General features: G+C 41.5%; 1 protein-coding gene across 2 annotated transcripts in view; it reads left to right on the top strand.

Moving 5' to 3' along the window:
- Nucleotides 1–1,252: 1,252 nt before the first annotated feature.
- The window catches only part of SLC9A7 (solute carrier family 9 member A7), a 67,770-nt gene continuing 43,657 nt past the window's right edge, over nt 1,253–25,365 (top strand). The window contains exon 1 of one of the 2 annotated variants that reach the window (XM_079314300.1): nt 1,253–1,698. In XM_079314300.1, coding sequence (XP_079170426.1) covers nt 1,431–1,698 — 268 coding nt within the window. In that variant the 5' untranslated portion in view covers nt 1,253–1,430. The remainder of the gene's footprint in view (nt 1,699–25,365) is intronic. The other variant, XM_079314299.1, reaches the window with a different exon arrangement.

Genomic DNA, 25,365 nt, shown 5'->3' on the forward strand with positions numbered 1-25,365 from the left:
GTTGGCATAAATACTGTTTTTAAAAGGACTACATGTAAATAGAAGTGTAGATTTATATATACATTTAAGCTGTCATCCTGAAATATTAATTTCTAAAAAATAGCATATGATACAAAGACAATTACAGATTCATCAGCAGGAGAAAAAAAGTTTCTTCTAACTAGAGCATCCAAATAAGTACCCTCAGAAACATGGCAACAATGTTAAGAAAGACCACAACAGTAAAGGAGATAAGACCTGGTATGTAACTAATTAAAGATGTTGCTGAAGTTATTGTGCTTTTTTTTTTTTTTTGTGCAAAATAATGACTAAAAATACGTGTTAGGTGTTGTGATCGAAAATAACTCTGGGAGAAAGGCCCCAGGAGCAGAAATGTCAGCACTGCTCACACCACCACTGGAAGCTGAGTGGAATACTGGAATATTCCTCTGGTAGCCAAAGGCAAAGCACCCTCCTGCCGAAGCTGACAAAACAAAAAATCAAAACCAACCAACCAACCAACAAAACCCCAAAAGAAAACACAAACCCAGTTTTACAGCTGTTTGTATTTCTTTAAGTCCAAACAATCTCACTGCTCAATATTTCATCTTTTAAAGGGGTTGTGATTCATTTAAGAAAAAGGGAAAAAAACTAAAGGAGGAAGTGCTAATTTTGGGTTGCTTGCAAAAAGCGACTTTTCTTTCCTACCCCTAACTCGAGATGATTTTCAAACAGTAAACATATGCTTTTTTTTCTTCTCAGAAAAAAAAAAAATCAAATGAAAACTGCTGACTAGCTCTCTATTCATTTCCTACAATTGTCTTGCTTCCTAGAAGCAAATATCCAGTAGGATGTGTACCTGGATGAAAACCTCCAAGTTTGTAATTTGCGGTTAGTATGTTTCCCTATGTTTCCTATGTTTTTTATTTAAAAAATAAAAAATCAAGTAAATAAATAAAATAGAAACAACAGCGCTTATTCGCTGTCAGTTCTTAAGGGAGCCGTCTGCTCCTGACCCAGTTCGAGCACGGGCGGGCTCCGGGGTGGTGATTTCCAGCACCGGGCCGGTGTCAGAGCCGCTCCCAGGTTCGCTCTGCCGGCACCGGCACCGCAGCTCTGCCCGCGCCACCGAGGCGGCACCTGCAGCTGCCGGAGCAGCACCAGCCCCGCGGGGGCGGAGGAAACCGGGACATCTCTCCCGCCCCTCCACCTGCGCCGGACGGGCACGGGGGAGGCAGCGACACCGCCGTCACGGCGGAGCAGCGCTGGCTGCGCCTTTAAGGGGCCGGGGCAGGCGGCGGCGGGCGGGCTCTGCGCGCCGGGGCCGCTCCCTCCCCCGTCCTTCTTTCCCTCCCCCGCTCCCTCCCTCTCTCCCCGCCGGCCGGGGGGCGGTGGGCAGTGCCCGTGGGGCGCCGCGGGAGTGGGACAGGGAGCCGCGGCATCCCGCAGCCATGGCCGAGCCCCTGCGCCGCCGGCTCCCGCTGCTCTTGCTGCTGCTGCTGGCGGCCGGCGGGCTGCGAGCGGCGGAGCGGAGCGGCGGCAGCAGCAGCGCCATGGAGGAGCTCGCCACCGAGAAGGAGGCGGAGGAGAGCCACCGGCAGGACAGCGTGAGCCTGCTCACCTTCATCCTGCTCCTCACCCTCACCATCCTCACCATCTGGCTCTTCAAGCACCGGCGGGTCCGCTTCCTCCACGAGACCGGCCTGGCCATGATCTACGGTGAGTGCCGCCGGGGCCGCGGCACCGCCCGCGCCTCCGCCCCCGGTGTCAGCCCGGCAGGTGCGGCAGGGGCGGCGGGCCCGGTACCGGCCGCGCCCCTCCGCGCCGCCGGAGGAGCCCCGAGCCGCCGCGGCCGGCGGGCGGCAGTGCCCGGGTAGGCCAAGCCCCGGGCAGGGGGAGCCCCGAGCCGCAGAGCCCGGCAGGCTCCGCCGGTGCTCCTGGATCCCCTCCCTTAGCCGGCGCCTTTCCTGGGGCTGGGGACAGAAGGACACTGAGGGGGACACGCGGTCCGCAGCCTCCCGTGCGGCAGCGGAGCGGTGTCCTGCGGGGAGGTGCGCCCCACCTCCCTGGCCGTGCTGCCGGGGACAGCGCTCACTGACCCTCCCTCCCCGCCGCACAAAGGCAGCTCGCTGTCCGCACTTCCAGCAGCATGGAGTGCCGCCCGTGCAGGTCATGGCAGAGATGGCTTTGGGAAGCGCCATCGCGCTGTCCTCGCCGTGCCGTGGCCGCACCACGCGGAAAGGAGCGTGTTCAGCCTCCGGGTTCGCTCCCTGGCTGTCGGCGCGCTGCTGCTGTCACTGCCGGCCCGCGTTTGCGGATCCCGGCTGACCGCAGTGATACTGACCAGACACCCTGACCCTGGTCCGCGGCTCATCCCGAGCCCTCCTGGTGGAACGGGGGTTCTACTGAGTGGAGTTCGCCCACTCCAGGCCCCTCTTCCCGATGGATGTGAGTAAAGAGAAAGTAAATCCCTCAGCTGTGTATCTCCCCTGAGTTTGTGGAGCCAGATGGTCCGGAGGAGCTGGGTTCTGCTGGATGATGATAATGGTGCTGGTCTGCTCTCCCTGGTGCTGCCAGTGCCTGGCGCAGAGGGCGGCAGGTGAGCCCGAGCTGGGAGCGCAGAGCGCTCGCTCCGCGGGGAAATCCACGGCTGTGTTGGGTGCGCAGTTTGCTACGCAGAGCACAGTGGGTTGCGGTGAAGAGCAGCCATCCATTTGAAAAATTATTTGTCTGCTGGTGATTGGCTACTGCCATCAACGCCGGGGGCACTTCTTCTCCTTCGGCAGCGGAATCTGTTCCTGCTGAACCGTGTGAAACACCTGCCCGATGCTGGTCGGGATAAGCGTGTTGAGGGTAACCACACATGAGAAATTCAGCACTCGAGGGGAGGGGGAAAGTGAAGAGTTTCCTCCCCGATAAGTACTACTGCTCTTGAAAGCTATATGATTGCTTGCAAAGCAGTGGAATTTTCCTCTGCTGATGCTTCTCTTAAACCATCCCAATTTGCTCTTAGTCACTGATCTCTTTGCTGCATTGCTGTGTGCTTCACATATGCTCATTGCTGAAAACCAACAAATTAACAGCTGGTCATATAAGTAAGTTATGCACTGGCATGGTAATGCTTAGCAGCTGAAGAGTGCCCAGGAGACAGTAGATTAACTGTCTGTATTGATTGGAAAAGAGACTAGGTAAGGTGGTATTGAAGATGCTTAGATATTACTCTGGTGTTGTCACCTTTGGAAAGTTCATTTATGATGTTTTATGATCATTTCAGTGGCTTAGTTTATGCTGAAAATCTTGTGTATGTGGGTGTGCTAATGCATGCAGTACAAGTGTCAGGGCATCAAGGGCATTTGGGTATATGTTCTGATGAGCTGCGTGGGAAATGAGAAATTGTTCAGCTGGAGAGATTCTGCCTCTCATTAAGCTCAAATTAATTTGCTCTAACACGTAGTTTCTGATCTGAGAAAGGGGTGTTAGGTTCTCAGTTTGATGTGCAAATGCTGAAATCATGTCTTATGAAAGGCACTATGCTATGTCTCTTTCAGCCCCACTGGCAGCATCCAAAAAAGGAGTAATTGGCTTAAACTATTATATTTTCTAGGTGTACCCTGACTTAAATAATTTTGCTTTCATAGATTGTTCCTCAATGTACTTGTCTTCTAAATGAGTCCCCTTATTATATCGAAATACATACTGTACTCCTTTCCAAACTCCTGCCTTTTCATGGCAAACATCCTAGGAAACATGTTTAGTGAGTTCAGTTCCTACCTAACATTGTTAACCTCCATGCTGGTAAAGCTCTGCTGAGACCTGGCTTCACTTCAACATTTCACAGACTTTCTATAGAGCAAAAAGAAGAACATAGCAAGTGCTGCAGTAACTTTCTGTTATACTTCTGATAACTGGGCTTAAACCTCCTCTTCCTTCCTTGTTGTTTAAAAGACAGTGGTTAAACTGACAGATAGCAAGTTTCAGCAAAATAGAAACCTATCTGAGAAATGCAATTTTTAAAAAGCTGTATATGTATTTAAAATGCACATGTTTGACCACTCTACCTAAAACACAAAACTGTAAGGCAAAGAACATCAGAGAAAGATTTGTAGTCCTAAAAGCATAAGTATTTATTAGTGCTAAATGAATCAGAATGAGGGTGGGAAGTGATGGTGATCCCCCAGTTCTCTGCTCCTGGATCAGCAGATGTTTCCCAGCAGAGCCAGTGGTGTCACTGCCACTAGGCAATTACTTTATCCCCTTTCATAAGTGGTATTTCAGGCAGCTGGCCACCCATGAATCAGCATAGGTGTCAGTCCTATCAGGTGCCTTCTTGTCTCTGGGGTTGTTCTGGAATATCTTGTTCTGGAGTATCTGCAGCACTAGCACATGTGCTAGTGCTGCAGATAAAAGTAAAAGCAAACTGCACTTGGGTACAGTGAAAGAAAAGCAGTATATGAGGAGGAATACAATACTTCTGTTACCTTTTGTGGAACCGAAATGAGAGAGAAGCTGTAAAACTTCAGGATAAAACATTATATCTGTTCTATAATACTCTGTATCAGACTAAGTTTCTGTATCCACAGAGTAGATACAGAAAAGGTCTATTTTTAGCTCATCTGGCTGCAGTGCCCTCCCTCAGAATTCTAGCATCTATCTACACATGCTAGAGATGACCTAACTCGTCTCCACTGCCAGCAAAATAATGTCAGTCTTGGTTTTTAATAAGCCACTTTGACATAAGCCTCCTAATACTAGATTTAGGATCATAACTGAGCACCCAGTTTTGAGAACATTATACTTTCTCTGGCAGCCTGCTTATTCTTCCTGAATATTATTTTAAATCACTTTGTTGCAGGATTTTAAAGTGAGTCTTGCTCAATTTTTTGGCTGCTCAGTATGTTTTAATTGTAATACAAATCTTTTCTGTAAGCTTGCTTTATGGCCTATGACTGGGGAGAAAAATTGTAAGTTCTCATGAGAGAAATTTAGAAGCAATGCTATATAACCTTTATTAACCTGCAATTGTTTCAGGTCTGCTTTTCAGGCAGGGATAGTTGGATAGAAAATTGCTGGTGTTTCTGAAATATCTTTGGGGTACAAGTCCTCAATAGTCCACAGAGCAGTGATTTTGTGTTTCTTTGTTTCTTGCATTAGAGTTTTGTTGTTTTTCATGTGGGTTTGAGGGTTTGTTCATTTGTTTCTATAAGGGCAGTATATTTGTTTAAGATAAATTAACTCATTTTTATGTTTGTTAACATCTTTGCGAGGAGTTCTGTCAAATCAACACCAGAATACTTTCTGATCATGGCATAAACTAAAGAAGAGAGAAATGATAACATGTATTTCTTGTGAGACAGCCTTTGGTGACGTGTTGGATGTTAAAGTTGATGTTGCTCTGCAGAGCCATGCAGAGGCTGACAGGGGAAGGTGTTCCTCTGCATCTACTGCAAATCTCATCTGAATTAGGAAGTTATCACAAACAGATGCCAGATCTGTAATACTGCAGAGCTCCCATGCCTGGCTGCCTTCAGCTCCTGAGTGAGTGCTCTGGCTGTGTTGGCTGGAGTGTGCTGAGCTGGGGGGAGGTAACCTGATGTCTGGTGCACAAGCCTGTCAGAACAAGGTGCATGACAGGTTTATGTTGCATGTCTGGGCCCTGTAGGGGCTTGAGGTTTTCCTTTGTCCACTTCAGAAAATTAATTTTGGAACCACTTCCAATTTTTTTTTTTTTTTTTTTTTTGCTACTTCGCAATAGAAATATGTCTCTAAACAGGTCTGCCAATGATTCTTCCTGAAAGAACACAAGGACTGAATTGCTCTGTAGATGCAGAACATTTACAGCAACTCTAGTAACTTCTGTTATCAGTGCAGATGAGAAAACAGAAAAGGAGATGGAGTATATAAAAGTTAAAGTCCAACAGGATGCCCAGAACTACTTCTCAGATGCTGATGGTGTCCTCTCTCATTGCTTCTTTGCTTAGTCTTTAGGAGTCTGTGTTTCTAGCAAGAGGTGGCTGTGAAAGAGGCCTGGGTTATCACCATTTTGTTTGGTAAAGGGTAAAGTGCCCTTGACTAGGAAGAATGAAGAATTTCTCTCCTTTCTTGCCATCTTTGCATCAATAAGCAGATCCCTTAAAGGATAGATCAGTATCTTTCCAGGAGAACTCTGATTTTACACGTATGTCTCAGACACTGATGAGGAGACAGACAGCAGGAGAGTCTGCTAGATGGGAACAGAGAAAAGAGAAGTGTATGAGAACTGAGGAGAGGCAATGAGATACGTGTAGAAAAGTGTGAGCTATACATGGGAGAAAGTGTAAAGAAGGTTAAAATCAGAGAAAGGGACCTACTGGTCACTTGAAAATGTAGAGGAAGGGTTATTAAGGAAATAATTTAACTTAAACAAGATCACAGAAATTCTGGCTCCCTAAGGGTAAAGTAGGCCTTTGTTTTAAAGATGGTCATAGAAAGATGATAGGGAAAGTTACCTTGGCTGTGTTAACAAAAATCTGTGTGGCAGTGTGGCAACTGGTGTGTAATCTTATCTCTGGATTTCACAATACTGCATTGTAAATTTCCTGTAATGAACTGTAATTGGCTATTCAAATAGAATGAACAATTCAGTTACCATTCTTTCAGAAATTTAATTTTAGAATGTTGTGCTGAGCCGTATATTCCTTTGTAGTGTATCTTTAATAAATGTTTCTCAATTCCTGTGCTATAGAAAGATTAGAACACCTGAACACTGAAATTGCCTTCACCCAAAGCAATTATCCACACAGCAGGAAGTGCTTCTGGGTCACCTGTACAGACAGTCCTTGGCACCATTCAGGAGTACCTCCAAGCCAGGATGGTTTCCTGCAGTGCACATAGATAGCTCTGGAAACAGAGATGGGAAGAAAATTGTCATGGTCCAACTAGCTCTGATCTTTTTTTATCTTCAGACCCCCAAACCTTGCTTTGTGGGTGCATAGAGCCCTTTCCCCCACTCCTTCCTTCTGAAAGTTGGGCTCCTCTTACCAATCAGCTTTGCAGAGTAGTTCAGAACATCTTAGAGAGTTGGGTGAAACCTTTTCCTTGCTTCTGGTAGGGAGCAATTTCCATCTGCTGCTGTCTGTACAACCATTATCTCCATTAGGATGCAGCTTCACCCTCAACTGATTTTAGAAACCAGATAGCTGAAGCAGGAACCTCAGCTCAATTATTAAAGAAAAAAAACAACAAACAGGTTAGGGGACACAGTTTGCAGTCCAGAGCTATGTATCTAGCCCTGTTAGGGGCTAGAAATAAAAATATTTTGCAGTTCCTATCTAGGCCTTTAACAGGTGTTGTGTACCATGGATTCTCTCTCCTTGCTTATGTGCTGAGTGCTGTGAGTCCAGCACTGGGCTGCTGAACTGTCCCTGTGTACTCAAGAGACAGTCTCAGTATTTAACTCAAGTGTTGTTTCCATGCTGACAGCCAGAAATACCAGCTTGTAGACTTACTTCCCCCCCCCCCAACACAGAGTACTTATTTGTGACTCAGGATTAAAGCTTTATCCCCATTAAATACTGAATATAACCTTTCTTGCTCTGCTTTACACTAAGTGGTGTCTACATTGAAAGAATGTGATACAAGCAATTTTTTTAGAAGAGTATTTATGTTGAAGGATTTTTTACTAATGTTGTAAAGACTACACAGTCATTTTCAACAGTTCAGATCTTTTCTAACAGAGATAGGTAATTTAGCTAAAATGCACTGCTTTTTTCTCCCCTATTAAGAAGCACTTCAGCCTGCAATTAACTGAGTGTGAAGGGAGAAAAGCAAAATTGTGGGAAACTGTTGGTTTGGGTTTTTTTTTCCCATGTCCTGTAATCAGATAAATCACTTTACTTTAGAAGTACCTAAAGGGCTTTGAAAGCTATGGAAGATGAAACTGTTATTTGTTTTTTCTTTTACTGGGGAGAAAGAGCTGAAAGCTCTCTCTAAATTAAAGTTGAGGAGATTAAACTCTGCTCTTAGCCAGAGGAGATATGTGGTTTCTTGTGCTTTCTTCACAGCTTGGGTATTCTATATTGCTTTTCAAAGGTGATGTGGAAGCTCTTAATTTCTCTTGTGGGTGCAGGACTGCTGCCTAGGGTGTCTGTGGGCTTGGCTGCACTGCTGACCTGATGGCTCAGCAATGGGGAGATCAGCTGCCACTGTGGGGTCCTGGCCCTAATGTCACACTGGAGGGACTTTATCTGTTTGTAGGTTCTTCCAAAATGCCTCCTCCTTGTTGAAAAAGTCTGTAGTAAATGGTTTTAAAGGCAGCTGAAGGCACCAGAATACCTGTTGCATATTTTGAGTAATATTTGTATTTGAGTGTATTACTGGTTCTTCCTCTGTTACCTTGTAAGCTCCTTGGAGAGGGGAGTTTGAACAACAAAGCTGTGAGTCTGGGTGTGCTGGATTTGTGGAAATGTTTAAATAAAGTGGTCTGCTTATTCAGAATCCCATGCCTTTCCATAGATGCCTTCACTTCTCACTTAGACTTAAAAAAATAGTTAGGATTGAGGAGAGTTTTTAAAGTAAGTTTGACATGTTCACCTGCTCCTTTATAATGGAATTGGGGGACTATTCTTAAGAAAAAAAAATAAAAAATAAAGGGATGGAAACAATAGAACAACTTACAAATGTATTCTAGAATGCAATTAACTTGTCTGTGCATAAGATGACAGTCTTTAATCTGCTGGCTGTAATGAAAGTATGATGTGTGCACCTGTATCTCTTGCCATCAGTAGCTAGGTGAAGAGAAAGCTGCTTTCATGGCTTGGTGTCACCTACAAGTGAGAGTGTTCCCTGTGTCAGCTCTGCAGCATGTCCATAAGTGGTGCCAACACTCTGGGAATGTAGCTATTTCTTCTGAGGCTCAGAGGCTGCTCCATTAATTCAAGAACTGGATTAAATATGAAAACTGCTCTTAACCTTTGCCATTGCTTTGGATATGAGATACTAACAGAAAGATGTAACGGATGATAGTTTAAAAATAGCAAGTGTCCCACACAGATATGACTAGCTTTTGGTTTTTACTGAGCATCCATTACAGTGACTGCTATATGCTTCCACACTAATTCTAAGAAATTGTTTCCCCCACACTTAGCACTTGATATCAAGTCCTTCAGTAGTAAAAGAGGACCTTCATTTTAAGTGCAATATGCTTCTCATCTGTTGTTTTACTGCTGCACAACCCTTCCTATTTCTCATTCCTTTGTGATACTCTTCATTGTAGTTACTGATTGTATAATGGCTTTTCTCATGGAAAAGATTTTCCTTATCCATGAGAAAACTTGACTGTCCTTCTTAAGATGCCTTCTTAGTGATTGAATATCAACATATTTTAATCAGCTTTCAGCCTTGCTATGTAATTGATGCTTTCAAAGTATCCCTTTGAACTTCGGTTCCTAGAAGGGTTCAAAGTGGCAAACACAGAGGGCTCCCTGGCTAGCTGGGAGGAAAGGGTATTCACAGGAGAATTGAGGCAGTGAGTGGAGTTGGCAACACTGGCTACACTGCAGTTTTGCACTGCCTGGAAAATACAGGGATAATATGGAAGAAGAAAACTGATGTAAAGGCTTATTTCTGTTGGTGAAGTTCCACATGATTGTTTCTCCCGGGTTATCTTTGATATTTTTAGTTGATTATTATGTAATCTTATAAATTAAGAGAAGAGGAGGCTGATTGTGAGTGACCTTCCACAGACATGCCTGGCAGGGTGAGCTGTAGCATCCTCTCCCGACTCACAAAATTCAAGCAAGCACTTCTTGGTTGGCTTATCTTGAAGATTTATACCTTGAGAGTCATCTTTATACTCCTCACAGCATAAAGGGTGTGGCTTTGTCATACCTATCTGCAATACTAGTGTCTTACAGGGAACATATTCCCACCAGACATGGGTTACAGTGAATACTTTTTTGAAGATTATGAGTATTTTGAAGAAATGTTGGTGTGTGTGAAATAACCTTAATGCTGAAATAGACTTTTATATGGGCAACTGAGTGTCAGGGCATTGTTTCAGGCTAACCTTTATTCCTTTTGATCTCTGTACAGCAGTATGTCTGACTTGGCAAAACCTTGTTTATGAAGTTGGGATTTTTTTATCTAGAGACTTTTAACCTTCTTTCAGCCATGTTCAGTTGTGTTTAAGCAATGCGTACACACACACACAATCTTTCTGATTATCTTTACAGAGACACAGAGACACAATCTTTTCCTCAGCACTACATGACTGAAGAGTTAGTGAGGGATTTCCTAATGTAGTAGAGCTGCAGTAACAAAATCTAATTGCAGCATACTCTGATTATACATGTGCCTGCATGTAACAGAGAAATGTCAACAGAGATATCTTGGTGATGCTTAGTACTTGATTATGTCCCCCATTTCCTCAGGGAGCCATAAAAAGGGTTTATTGCTTTTGCTGGCAAATGCTTGAGTCTGCTTATTTCAATATTTTCATTTTTTTGATCCTAATGGTTTTGGGATCTCTTCCAAAGTATATAAGATGGGACAGTTACAGTTTTTTTCTTTGTTCTCTGCACTTTAAACACAAATATTTAATCTCATTGCATCAGGTGCTTATGATGTTAGATAGTGTTTTTCAACCCTAATTACAAGATAGGGGAAACTTAGAATTATTTTTTGTTTGTACATTTGATATTAGCCTCTCTTCTAAAGACTGAAAGGCTGTGGCAGGAGGTGTAAGCACAATCTACTCTGCATTTATGATCACTCTCTCCTTAGCCTATGAAAGCTAAGGCCCTTCATCAGGGTCTCAATCTTCTAGGTACTGCTTAAACTTAGCTATGTTCTTTAAATAAAAACCAGGCAAACAATCCTAAAATCTCTCTGAAACATTTGGTTTGCTAAGCTCACTAGCCAAAGTCAGAGGTTGTCTTTACTTCTCTGTTACCAGATCACAAGTTGCTTTTCTGTATTAAGTGCTACCACAGCTGTAAGAGAAAGTTGAGACTCCCACAGTTTTTGGAGCATGATGTCTGTAATTTTTTTAGCCTCCTTTTGCTCTTCTTCCTTCATTCACATGATACTGACACATAAGCCTTGCTCTCCAATGGTTCCTGTGGGTTTTATTATTGCTATGTATTTTAGCTCTCCTGGAAATTGTATTATGCTGACTGTTTGCTTTTTAGTGGGAATCTCCTAACAATCTTTCCTTGTTACTTCATTTCTCTCTACAGTGCATCCAATAGCTTATTTTAAAGCTGACAACCTGGATTCCTCTCCCTAGATCAGACCTACATTATTTTCCCCCAGTCTAAACTAAAAACCTTTGCTCACTTCTCTGCCTCATGGGAATGTGAGGATTGGCTAAATATCAGGATGGCTGAAATAGCTTGTCATTTTTATCTTCTTCCTGCTGCCAGAGTCTTCCTCACTGAGGCTGGTTGCCCTGGCCACTAATGAAACTATCTGTGCCTTGTCTTCACCTGTAAGCTGTTTAAGGTGTGGAAGTTATTTATTTCTAGGTAACATATGAATAAGGCATGAATTCCTATGTTTCTCTACACATCTACAGTCCAGGCTTTGATTTCAGCATTGGCTCCTTTGATGTTCTGGCTCTCAAGGCACAGGAGAATTTTGTTCAGATTAAACTTTGGCCATCCCTTTTATAAGAAGCCTTATTTCCCTGGCCCTCTCTTGCTTTGTTTCTGTGTTCTCAGCTGTCCTCTCTAAAGTGAAAGACAGATGCCACTATCTCTAGGACCATTTCATCATAACAAGAGCCAAACTAACATTTTTTAACTTGCTAATAGACTGTGTGAAGACCAAGACCTAGTTTTTAGCCCTTATACATTAAGAAAAGGCTCAAAGTTTGATTCATGAGCAGCACATGGATTTCACAGCTATGAGAACTTGTACCATTGAGACTATTTACCATCAGGGTTACTGTTACAGAATTTTCCTTGACTAGTCAGGTAGGAAATTTGAGTTAATTTGTAACATTTATAATAAGTAACAAACCTATAGCAAGTTTGTAAAAACAACCCATTCTTTCCGTAAGTTAGAGCTTCCAAGATCTTCAGAACACTTAAATGTTGAAAAGGGCAATGCATAAGAGCAATAATTGGAGCTTTTGTAATTATGTCCCAATGATGCAACACATGCATGGCATTTCTGATCCTTGAACAGATCACATTTGACCCGTGTATGTGCACCCACACATAACATGCACACCTCAGAGCTGAATTGCTCACCTTCCAGAATAGCCTGTTCTTGTGTAATACTCTGTCTGAGCACAGAGACAGATTTCTGATGCTTCACTTGATTGGAAACAGTATTTCTTTGCATTTGATTTAGTATAGAAAAAAATACCATTTTACATGTGGATATGGTGTTTTTTTTAATAACACAAGAAAAACTTGTCAACTAAAATTTAGGTTCTTCTTCCTATTGTCCTGATACATAAACTGAGTGTGTGTTGTGTGGAGAATATAAAAAGTCCATGAATCATATGCTGAGATAAATATATGACTAGTGGAAAGCTGATACACCTTAAGTTAATAGTTAGGCATACTCCTAAATTTAACTGCTCTTACTGGATGTGATTTTCCTGTTACAATGTATTTGCCTTACTGGTTGAGAGGCTTGAAACAGGAGCTTGTTGACAAGCACAGACTTACTGGAAGTTCCTGCTCAAACAGGGGCTTTCTGAGGTTTGAAGTCAGTGGGTTGGTACAGCCAGGAAGGTTTTCTAAAGGTGTTAGAAAGGTTTTAGTTATTCCTGTTAGCAGCAGTTTGCCAGAGGTCCATTCCATAATACTTAACTTCAAAGTTAAGGAAAACTAATTTGAAAACAGTAATACATTTTAAAAATATCTGTAATGTTTGGAACAAAGATAATTGTCATACTATAACTTCAACTAACCAAGTTCCTTGGGCTAGGAATTGCTACTGGGATATCACATTTGCAGGACAAGGTCTGTTAGACAAGTGGTCGTATTGGCCATGAAAATTTATCTATGACATAGGATTTGAATCAAGCAGTCTTGTTGCAAGCTTCAGTGAGCAGGTCAGCCAGTACTGAAGAAGTAACCTAACCTGGCTAGAAAAAGTTGCAGAACAGATTCCTGCAACAACAGGTACCCCAAAGAGGAATGCCTGGCTGAATTGTGTCTGCAGAAAGAGATGAAGGCAGAGGACTCAGTCAGGCTTATTGAAATGGACTGAGATGCTGACTATGGGAAGATGGAAATATTTTAGGGGGGATATGTGGTTTGTTTTTTTAGGGGTGGCAAATCAGTAGCTGAAAAACTAGAAGTTTTCTGCAAGATGAAAAATATTCTGATACACTAGTCTAGTTTTTCTTGCTATATTTCTGTGCTATTTTTTTTTTTTTTTTTTTACCTTTCTGTTTAGTCTGTGGGTCACAGACCAGTAACCTCTTATCTCTGAGATAAATAGGAAATCCTGAAAAAGAACACTTTCTCCTAGGAATTTAACTAAGTAGGGGGGTCCTGGCTGTGACTGGGGTTAGGCTGTTGAGGTGTAGAGTGACAAAGGTTTTCAGAAGTCAGTGTCAGTTGCACCATCTCTGAACCACCAGAAGTAAATTGCTCAGCTCTCAAAAACATTTTCAGTCATCCTTTTATACTGCTGCTTTTTTTTTTCTTTGTATTACTTCTAGCTTGGAGGGAGTAGGGGAATAGTTGGGCTCATGTTGCTCATCAGCCTGAAGCTAGACCCCAGTTTTTTATCACTGCCTGTTTATATGGGATGGAAAAAAATGTGTGCAACTTTGCAGCTCCATGAAATATCAAGTATTGAAGCACTGTAAAACTTTTTCATTTTAATTTTTGCCTCTTAAAGATGGAAAATAATACTAGGTCTGAAGTGCAACAGGAAAGGTTTGTTCAGGATTGCTTGGGAAACTTACTGTTGAATCAGATCATGAGCTGTGATTCTGTCCTTACTCAGTGATTTCCATCAGCATTGTCTCCGCAGTTCCAGGAAAAGCGGAACCTCTACTCTGAAGCAGTTGATGCTGTGCAAGCTCTTTGTTCTTGTAATGATCACACAGGGCCCCAGCTAAACACTATCTGACTTTGCATATCTTACCTGTGCCTGCAACACATCCACACACTTCTTTTGATAGGTATGCAAAGCAGGCAGGCTGCCACATCTCTTAGGGGAGAGAAGTGTGAGTTAGAAGGTGTGGGAGTGTTGGAGTGTTCTTCCCCATGGCTGAATCTTAACCTGGCACAGAGGAGTGCAGTGACTTCTTGTGGCCCTTCTTTTCCAGTCAATAATTAAAAAAAGAGCTGACTAATTTTTTTCAAGGATGTCTGAGTATTGGTAAAACAATTAATGGGGGGTTTCCTGGGGTTTCCTGCCTTGTGGGGGTTTGGTGTTTGCCACAAGCGTCTTAATATTAGGCATTGTGTGCATTACTCATGTTGCAAGATCCTTTACGTCCATTTGATTTGTTGCAAATTTTTACTTACTGTTGTGGCAGAAGGATTGTGGCACACCTTGTTAACTTTCAGTTGAATATAATGGTAAGTTTTCCACTTAGACTGCTGGAAAATACCATCTTTTACTCGGAGAGTAATCAAAACTAAATCCAGTCCTCAAAGCAAATACTTTAGTAGTGATCATTCATTATGCAGGATAATTAATATATAAATTTTATATGTGCAGTAATATTGTCTGCTTTTTTTTTTTTTTTTTAATTTTTGTTATGTTTGTGGCCTACAACTTGGCAGCCTGACACTGTTTTCCCAATGATCTGGCAGTTCAGTCTGTCAGCATTTAGCATGAGCAATGGGCACACCTTTTGTCAGTGCTTTGCTAGTATAACAAATATGACACTTTATCCTGCATCCATCTGGATCTCATTGCCTGAAATATTATGGTAACAGTGATAATGCTGTGCTCATCCCCAAAGTCCTGTTGTTCTTTCTGAAATATTATAGCTATTTATTCCAGAAGAATATGGTAGGCTGAAGAGTCTATTTGTTTTCTCAGGATAATTACTCCAATCCCAAAACTGGTTCTCTATATCTGAGTCTAACAGCTAGGTAGCACTTCACTGTAAGGAGCAGTTATCCAATTTGATCTCCCATTTATTGTTGCTTAACCTGCTCATATTTCATAACAATTCCTCTTGCTTAAATTGATAGAGCTTGTTAAAAGGAAAAGAAAAAGAAAATCTTTTTACTGGGTTTTATTTGCGATTGTGTAATTTATTTTTAGAATTTGAGATAAATTTATTTGTGTTGGGCTCTAGCAAAAGCACTGTGAAGCTAGTTTTCCTGCTACTGAGGAAAGGTTCACTGAAGCAGTAATTCTCTTTAAGTCCTTGGAATGAATAGGCATTGCAGCAATAATTTTTATTTTCTCAAGAACTGTTTTAATTGCTGCAGCCTCAGAACACATCATTGTCAGGACCTGACATGAACATTCTTTTGTACAGAAGCAACAGAAAGCTCCACAATACCTGCACAATGTTTCACCATATCTATAATCTCTCTTTATTTTTCTTATTCCTTCTTTCTGCATGTTACTGGTCCCTAAATAAATAGGAATGGGGAAAGATAGCTCTTCTGCATATTTGAGAAGGAAGGACTGTGAAAAAACTTTATTCATACAGATGCACGTGTGGTTTTTGAAATACAGCTTTTAAATGATGCAATGCTTCATAAACCATTTTTACACACTTTCCACCCTTTTCCTATTTTGTTTGTAATATGTATGTTTTCTAGCTGACCATTGTACAGATCAGCAAATCTTCAGTGCATGCTCTGAAAGCTTGGATTTTCTTTGGATTGATTTTCATTATGGCCCTATTGCCATTCTTTACAATCTGAAGAAAGCCTGCATTCATAAGGATTACTGCATCTGCAAAGGATGAAGAATAAGTAGGAATGATGAACTCCAGTGGTCATGAATGGGCAGATTGTCCCGGGCATTTATTCAGTTGTCAGTATATTGTGGAGTATTTGGACTGAAAAAAAAGTTAGCCTTGGGTAACATACTCTTTTTATTGAAAGCACAGTAGAATACTCAGGGAGGGATGTATAGTCCAAAACACACTAGTACAGCTCATGCTGTCTCTCTTCCTAAGTGTGATTGATTTGTTTATTTCTCAGTGAAAGCTTGTAATTTTAGATTTTAATTCTACTTTTCATTGCTAGCTGTGCTTATCTTATCAGACAAGCTTTATCAAAAGGGTGCTTACAATTCTGAGTGGGATGCTGCACTGTGTTATGCCAGGAGCACTGAACAAGGAACACTCTGCTGTGCTGGCTGAAGATCAGAGTTGACTCTGGAGTCTGAAACATTCCCTGTGTTTCTCAAATAAAAATAGTACTGTGACCAAGAGTTGTGTGCCTCCAGATTCCAAATTGCCCTTGACAGGGTAGGTGTTGGGAAATGCAGATTTTTTTCCCATGATGTTTGGATAAAGCACTTTAGCAGTTCTGTCCTAAGTGATAAGTCTCTTCTGCATAAGGTGTTAATCAGGAATAAATGACCACTGGGCAGTTGCTGCACTTTCAGGTAGCATGGAGCACTTCCCAATGTTCCATTACTGGAGAAATTTAGGAATATTCCATGTTAACAATCTGGTTCAACTACAACCAACATTTCAAATAGATAAAATGCAGGCTTTACAGAGCAAGTACAATATCATTTAAAATAGAGAATTACAGAGAAATTATTTGGTAAGTGTTTTAGAGGGTATGTGTGAGTAGTGTGTCTGGTACAGACACGTCTTGACTGCCTGGGGCTTCTGATTCCACTGGCAGTAGCTGGTATAGCAACAGCACAAACCAAATACATGTAATAAAAATACAGCACTTCAGTGAGTGTCATTTATTGCACACAATATTAATATCCTGGTCTGAAGTAGGTTTCTTTTCTTTGAGATTTCACTATGGAATCTCTTCTGGTTGAGTCAACAAGCAAATACAGCCAGACTTTGATACAGCTACTGAAGTGGTGAATGTTAGTGGTGCTTTTTGAAGACAATCTACTCTGGTAGTTTGTTACTGACAACTGTTGCATGAAGGCCTTTGAATAGCAAATTATGAGCTTGAAAATAGCAGCTGTTTCAGAGAGAGGGAGAGAAGGGAAGCAAGCAATGCAGAGAAGATTTTCCCTTGACGAAGACACGGTGCTATATAAGCCACCTAGGTGCATATTTTGAACATGATTTCCTTCAGCTTTTCAGTGAAATTATTCTCTATGTGCTTGCCTTTTTTAGGATCTTTATTAGTGCTAGACTTGAGCACACAGTGGTGTGCTTTTTTGCAGTTCTCTGCAAATGTACATGTGTTCCCTGGTTTGACAGAAGCTGCTGTGACTGTGTTTCCTGACATCAGGACATCTGTGATTATTGCTCAGAGATGTTGTTAATTGAATATTTGCACTTCTGTAGACATCAGTTGCCCAGCTCTTATCTGTCAGGCTGGATTTGTATTACTATAGCCATGTCACAGATAAAACCTTTTCATGTTCCTGCTTGATGACTCTGACAGGTCATACTGAAGGAACTGAACTGTGTAGTTTGTTTGTGTGAAACAGCTTCCATGCTACTTCTGGCACAGGAAATTGAATAACAATGTCCAATATTACTGTACCCCATGTTCATGTGGACTCCTAGGATATTTCACCAGCTCTGGATACTGCAAAAATAATGACTGTCATACTCATCCTCTGAAAGTGTACCAGATCAACCTGTGCACTGCTTCTGTCCATTCTAAGAAAATACATCATTGTGTTTGTGCCACTGTGCCTCACCTGGGCTTCAGCTGCACTGCTCCAGCTTGCCCTTTCTCTTAGGCTCAAGGATATTGTGTTTTCAGCAACAGTGAGGAACAGCTCCTGGATACTGTCAGAGACAGCATATCCAAAATTGCAAATCTCCTGGAAAGGCCTACTTTACTCATGGTGCTGTTTGTTAACTTTTAGCAGAGCTTGAGCCTATCAGGCTGTTATCATAAGACATGTTTCTGAAAAGTTTTATTCCTTCCTCCTATTCGTTGGGTATGGGATGACTTCTTCTGAGCTTCACATGAACATTAAACCCTGAGATGTGTTTGCAGAGCAGTGCCATGACTTCATCTTGCAGGAGAAGAGTTGTGGCAAGAAACAAGGTTTAAAGCATTCACTACAGCTTTTAGCTGTTCCTTTCTGGTGCCTGCAATTGGGATTTTCTTTTTTATGCTCCCACCTATGTTGTCATGTATCAATGAAACTTGGAAAGCCCACTACTCTTCTCAACCAAATGCTTAAATACTTATTTGTTCAAGAAAGCCAAGTTGTGCCCCCTGGTGAAAAGGGACTGGTGGTTTTTGGCATCACCTGCTTGCTCTTACAGGCTCAAATCTGGAATCTAACTCTGCAGACAGCATGGCTTTGCTTTAAGGCTTTGTCACTCTTGGAAGAGACCCATGTTGCTGATATCCTTGACAAATTTCAACAAACTGGTCATGATCCTAATGATACAACATGATCCTAATGCACAGCAACCTTCTGTGAGTTGTAGCAAGGCTAATCTTAGATTAAATCCAAGGCATGTGTTAGAATGAGCTTGAGTTTCATGTTTGAGCTGTCTAACCCAGCACAGTGTTTTCATGTTCTGCCTGCTGATTTCTGGGAGTGGAGAGCAATTTTCTAAAACAAACTGAAATTAAGTTTATTGTGTTGCTGGTGCAGAGTGGAACACTTCAGCTTGCTTTGGAAAATCGTGTTCTGCACAGAAACATGGTATTGGAGTTAGGATGAAGTAGTGATACCAGTGATGGATGGAAAAGAAAAGCCAGGGGATGCAGCTCTGTGCAGTTTTGGTTATAGCTTCTTTGCACTTTGCTTCTTGAGAAGTGTTTTTGTCTTTGCTTTGTTGACACCCAGCCAGTTTGCCATCACCCATCACCCTTTTCCTCTCTGAGCTGTGCCACAGTGCTCTTCCTGCCCCATGAGTTTTCTGATGTCCCATCAGACAGTACTGTAGTTTTGATCAAAGTAAGTGTATATATATTGAACTGTTTCTTATCTCTCATAACTAATGGCAGAATTATGATAGAAATTGGAAATATTCATAACTTTATTTGGATTTTTCTTCCTACTGTAGTAAGCAATTCTTTTAACAGCTAAAATAGCTGTTCTTACTATTGTTACTTCTTATTTTTTATTTTTTTTTTTTAATTTAAGGAGTCGACTTTCATTTTTAAAAATCCCCTTTAAAAATCCTTTGTGGAGGTCTCTAGTTAATCTTTCTCAGTAAATTTATTTTAAAGCACAAATATCAATGAGGATAGGCCTCAAGTCTAGCAAGATAGAATTCTATTTATTTTATTTGATAGAACATGTATTGCTTTTATGAGACATTACCTCAAACTGAAACTGTGAAATGTTGCTCTGACAGAAATATTTTCTACTCCTTGTCTGAAAAAAATAAAATTTATTTTTATGCAATCACACCTTTTGCAAAATCTACAGCAATATTAGGTGAGGATACCACACTGACTGCTCAGCCTGTCACTATTGGATTGCAAAGTCTTGAGTCTTGTTGACTTCTCTGCAATTTGTCTGTCCCTAATATTTAACAAGCCTCATGCTCTGCAACCCCAGAGTGAAAGCATTTAAAAAAAACCCCACCTTTTACTTTTTTCAGAGTTCTTACCAGACTCTTTAAATTAGAGGTGTGCTTGCAGCACCATATGTGATGGGTAGAGCACTCGTCACTCTTATGTCTCCATGCTCCTGTTGTATTAAACTTTTAAGGAGTTTGCAGAATGAATACTTTGTGTAGCACATCAGGACCTTGGGTTTGCTCCTGGGCAGTGGGGACAGTGGCAAGGCTCAAGTTGCCCTTTTAGGGGGATGAGTATGAGCAGTGTCCAGGTAGTGCTGCAGCCTGCATGTTCCTGCATGTCCACCCGTTGAATGGTTCACTGGCACCTAGATTTTCCACAGGGAACAGGGGAGATGGATGAGATGAGTGAGAGGGGCAACCTTTATCTGTCAGTGAAATGGCAACAGTGAAGGCAGCAGATAAAGCTCTGCTGATGTGCTAGGAAAAAGCAGCTGAGCCTGCTCCATAAAGACAAATTTTTGTCTCCAATAAAAAGCCATGGAGGATCTTAGATAAATATAATCTGAATAAACTTGCTTCAGCAGCATCTATGAACATAAGGGCCCTTTCACTCCAAACCTGATTTGAACTGGTTCTGTCTTTCTATATACAGGAGTAAATTTTTAGGATTGCTAATCATCTGCTGGTTCCCATCAGCTGGACTTACTTGTTACAGTGGAAACAAGTAACATTGTGTGTACTCCAAATTTGCTAGCTTGAGTTGGCGGCTGTTTTTGAAACTACTGCCTTTCCTGGTTTTTGGACAGTCTAAGAGAGGACCCAGACTTTCTTCATTCTGCAAACCCTTAGCCAGTAGAAAGTAATACACAAATTAAGAGTATTTGTCATTACATTGGTGTATTTCACCAAGGCAATCCATGCTATAGATGATAACATTTTGAATTACTTTTGTGTTTTTTTGTAAGAAGCTGCATAGCTGAAATTGAAAAGCTCTATGTGGTTTGGAAGTTTTCTAAAACTCTTCCAAAACATTTCAGTCTTTAAACCCAGAGTGGCTTTTTTTAGGTCTCAAAAGTTTTAGCAAATAACATTCAGCTGACATCTACGGTTAAAAAAAGTAATTTTTCCTTTGGTTTTTCTTTTTTCCTTGGAGGCTTGAGTAAATTTTTGGTCATTTCTTTTTCTCTGTAGTTATGACAGTTGCAAGTTGCAAATACTTTGTCCTAATAGGTCTTTAAATTTTGAATCTGAGCTTGAACTTTCAGATTTGCATGTCAGACTTAAGTTGATTCTAACTTTTCAGCACTTCAATTTGTTTGCTTTGCAGCTCTATACTTTTCTTTTTTTCCCCACCCATTATTACTAACAGCTTGAAAGATAAATGTGTGGGAGCTGCTGCAAAAACTGCTAATGGCTTTTAAAAGGCAAATCGTTAAATCAGAGCTCTCTTCAAGTGCACCAGGGACTGTGTCTGAAAAAAAATAAACTTCATTTAAAGCACATCTGTGTCTTTTTAAACATGAATTGCACAAAAGACCTTCAGTGTCTGCCTATGAGGTGTGAATAACTCATACTTGGAGACATATTAAAATGTATCTTCTGAGATGTAAAAAGTATCATGTTGTGCTGAAAATTCTCTGTTGGACTTGGAAGCCTCAAGCAGTGGGTTGAAAGGAAAAGTTATTTATCTCCTGACTTGAGCAGCAATGGGAGAAATGGGAAACTCTAGGCTGGTTTCTCTTTGTTTTAATGCTTGGCTGCTTGGAAAAAGAAGAGATGACAGCTGTGTATCCTGCTGGCTCTGGGCAGGTGCCATTCACCACTTCTAGAGGCTTCCCTAAATGTCAAGACAGAGTGCTGGTACCAAACCAAAGCTTGGTGGAGGCAAAATAGGAATTGAAATGAGCTACCCTAGATACTTTACCACCACTGAAGTAAATCTGAGGTCTTTGTGTTAGCTGGTGGCCAAGCTTTTGTGTTGGGAGGATGTTAATAAGTGCACATACACTGCCGTTAAACCTGCAGATTCACATGGTAGAAAATCTTGGAATAAATTATTTTTAAAATTTCAAGAGGGATCTCTCCAAGTATCTAATTAGTCGTATATCTCTTAACCATGTTGTTCAAAAGCAGCAGTACTAGCATGTGCTTTTTAAAAACAAAAATCCAGTAGCATGCTCTCAGAGGTGGCTCTCTCCATGAGCAGTGTTGATGGCTATAGATTTTCTCAGCACTTAGGGAAGGGTGGAGTAACCTTTTATCTATACATACCATTGTTCTGTGGGTTGCTTGGTTTTTTGGTTTTTTTTCCTTCTGTTAGTTTCAACTACTTATCTGATGCCAGGGCCCTAATAAACACATTGCTATTAAATGAGGTGCTTTTTCTGTGGTTTGGGGTGGCTGTTGTAAGCTGGACAAAATACATTATAATACATTTCATGTTGCTGTCACTGGCACTTGTATTATTCTGTCACACAATTTTCTTCTTTGGAGAAGTGAAATTGAATAGAAGCCAGAATTAGCTGATAGTGTATTTTACTTGAAAAATCTAAATGGAAAAGTGAAAAGAAGAGGCTGTGAAAGTTACATCTGAGCAGTGATGCAGCAGGCTACTTAAACTCGTGTATGCAAAAAGGGTAAAGGATGTGCACAGTGAGCAACAGTGCTTGGTTTCATGGCCTGCTACTCTCTGTCTGCTGTGAGCATGGATGTAGGTCCATCCTGCCCTCTAGTTTTATGTCAAGGGGGAGTTGTTCATACTTCTGGTGGCAAATGTATACATTTTTAAAAGGTTTTTATAAGAATCATGTGCAGTTAATTATCTAAAGAGCAAGTTGACTTAAGCAATTTTTCAACTGAACTGGTTAGACAGTTTTATTGATGAAAATGGGTACTGTTGGATTCATATAAATCATGTCACAAGAAAAAAAAAAAGGGATTTTGGAGGGTATTCTGGTGATGCTCATCTGAAACAGCCCTGAAAGTCCCGTGGTATGAAAAAAGTGAAATGAAGATCCTTCTTCTGAGTTGGTATCTTCCTGACAGGGTACTCATCTACCTTGGGATGCAAGAATTGCTTTATGGTGATTGTTTTGCACATGTCCAAACCTAAAATTTTAGTGTAGGGCTGAGAGCTGTTGTGTTGCAACTGCATGGGAAAACCTGCTGTCTTAACCTGAGAATTTCTTGGTTTTGTTCTTGAGGTTGAATTTGTTCAAGAGAATTTTCAGGAGAGAGGAATGAATGGCCGAAAGACAGCATAAATAAAAAAAATATGGTTTAAACACTTAAAATGGGTTGTTTAAGAGGAAGCTCATGGGGTGCACAATGGGTCTGCTCGTGTAGGTGGGATCAGCCTTTGGAAGGGAGTTTTACTCCTTACCTTTTTCTGTCCTGCTGAAGGGTCTTGCACCAAACCCTTGTGGTGTCAGTAGCTGCCCTGGGTGTCAGATTATTCCATGTAGCAGCAGTTGGCTGCTCTTCATCTCTAGTAAATCTGATTTTATTAGCCCTTATCAGATATCTTTTGCCAGGAGGAAATATCAGATCAAAGATTCCCATCCACTTCTGTGCTACTGAGACACGCTGGGTTCAGAGCTGAGGTTGCATGCAGAGAAGAGATGAAATGGATTTGATTGCTTGGGCACCTTGTTGGCACCACTGGTGCTAAAAAAAGATGTAAGGGATGGCAGAAATGTCAGGCTGCAGCAGCATCTGAGTTCTCTTGGGAGCAGGCAACGAGGCATAAGAGTGTAGTGGAAGCAGAGCAAGAAGTTAGTGACTAGGAACTGTAGGGTGAGCTCAGCTGGGAAAAGGTAAAGCTTGTGTCAGTTTAGAAGGAAGGAAGGAGAGTGGTAACAGGCTGTGTAGGAGGTTGGAAATTGCAGCTGGGCAACCTCTGGACAATGTGCTGCTTGTAAGCAGGCTGAGCTTTTGGCTGGCTTTATTTTTGTCACAGCTCAAAATGCTGTAACATTCTTTCTTCTTCTCCAACTCATGGGAATCAGTCAGAAAGGCAGAAGTGTCCTGAAACTGCTCATGCCCTGCAGGCTGTGGCAGAAGCCATTTGCTGGCTTCTGCAGTTAGTACTAAGATAACTGCTTAAATTTCGAACTAGATATGAAAACAATTAATAATAGGTTCCTTTGCTCCTCTGTACATCTGCCCATAAGGTCCTAGAAGAGCATTTGCTGACTTTTTTTTTTTTTCTTTTTTTCGTTCAGAGCACCCATAGTGGGATGGATGTTAGAACAGCTGTGAGTGGGATTGACAATTGTGGTGTGGTTGTGGGAAGGCCATGTGCTCAGAGCAGTCACCCAGAAGGAGAAATGGGAAACATGTGGCTTCTTGGCTATGCTTAGGGACATGTCTGTAAGGGCCAGGTTGCTCCCATGAGATGGGATAGATCTTCTGTGGGACTGTGTGTGTTTGGATGCTGTAATTACAAGGCTTCTCTGGTCAAACATAATGACCATGGAAAGCCAGAGCTGTCATCTTGCTGCTATTTCTGTCTTTTGGGTCAGTGAATTTCTCTGCAAGCCACAAACCGTTTTATCTACAAGTGCTGGTTGGTTTACAGAACACGGGAGTTGCCTCAGCAAAAAATTATTTTCTTGAAAATTCAGCCAACTTAAAACCCTTGTCTTCTCTACGTGTAGAAAGTTATGTTTTTAGTAACTGGAAATGGCTTAGTGCAAACAGATCTTTGGGAAAAGAGAAGTACTGGAATGTTTTCAGTTGTCTCAAGGAGAAGTTTTCTGGTACAGGTTTTGTTTCATTCACCTTGCTCAAATTTCTTCTTCTTTTTACTCCTAAGACTTTGTTTTGGCCCCTATCCTAATCAGAAGGTTCCTAGAAAAGGTTTTTAGGATGAAGACCTCCACACATATCTATCATTTTCTACAAATAAGTGAAGGCCTAAAGCAGGGATGTCAAAATGTTCCCAGTAAGAAAAAATACCCAGCTACACTCCTTGTGGCTATAGTGGGATCTTTGAACCCAAAAGTGTATCAAAATGAATATATTCTGCCCCTTCCCCCTCTCCTTAAGTCAAATCTTCAATATTAAATGACAGTGTCAGCAAAGAGATTGTTGCTGCTTAATGAGTTTCAATTGGGTTACAGATTGAAGCCTGACTCCTTGCAATGACAGATTAATAACTCCTTCTGCTGAAGATTTAGGGGGGGATAATTATTTTCTGGGCTTTTTTTTTTTTTCTTTTTTTTTAACTGGAAAGCTCATTTCTTGCTAGTGCCTGAGCCAGGTGCTATTACTGTAAATCTTTTTGTAACGAAAGACCTGACATGATTATTTTTCAGATTCTGAGGAATTTGTGGCCTCCTGTCTGAGATGCTGAGTGTTCTAGCATGCAAATGGGAGAAAAAGCAGTAACAGAACACGAGGATTAAATAGACAACTTTCTGTTATACACCATAAAAACTGCTGCTAGTCCTGCTGTTCTTCTTGGTGCCTGCGGGAAAAAATCTCAGTGTTTGGGATTTGACTCATCTGGATTAGAAGCCTGTGTTGAAAGAAATACTTAAGCTCTGCTGCTGCTGCAGGGGACTGGGAGCCTCTCCTGTGTGGGGGAAGGAAAGGGAGCCCCAGTGGGGCAGAGGTTGGTGTCTTTGTAATGGCCCACTGCTGCTCACACCTCTAGGAACATATGTGGTGCTAGTACATGTATGGCTTTCACTACTTGAGTTTTATAAATAAGAAGGGAAACTTGCATTTTGAGAAGTATAAAGGAGCTTTTAAAATGTTATTTATAAAGTACTGAACAGCAAATGTTTTGTGAAATCTGTGTTGCATGA

Source organism: Erithacus rubecula (genome assembly GCF_903797595.1).
Source record: "Erithacus rubecula genome assembly, chromosome: 1".
NCBI lineage: Eukaryota > Metazoa > Chordata > Aves > Passeriformes > Muscicapidae > Erithacus > Erithacus rubecula.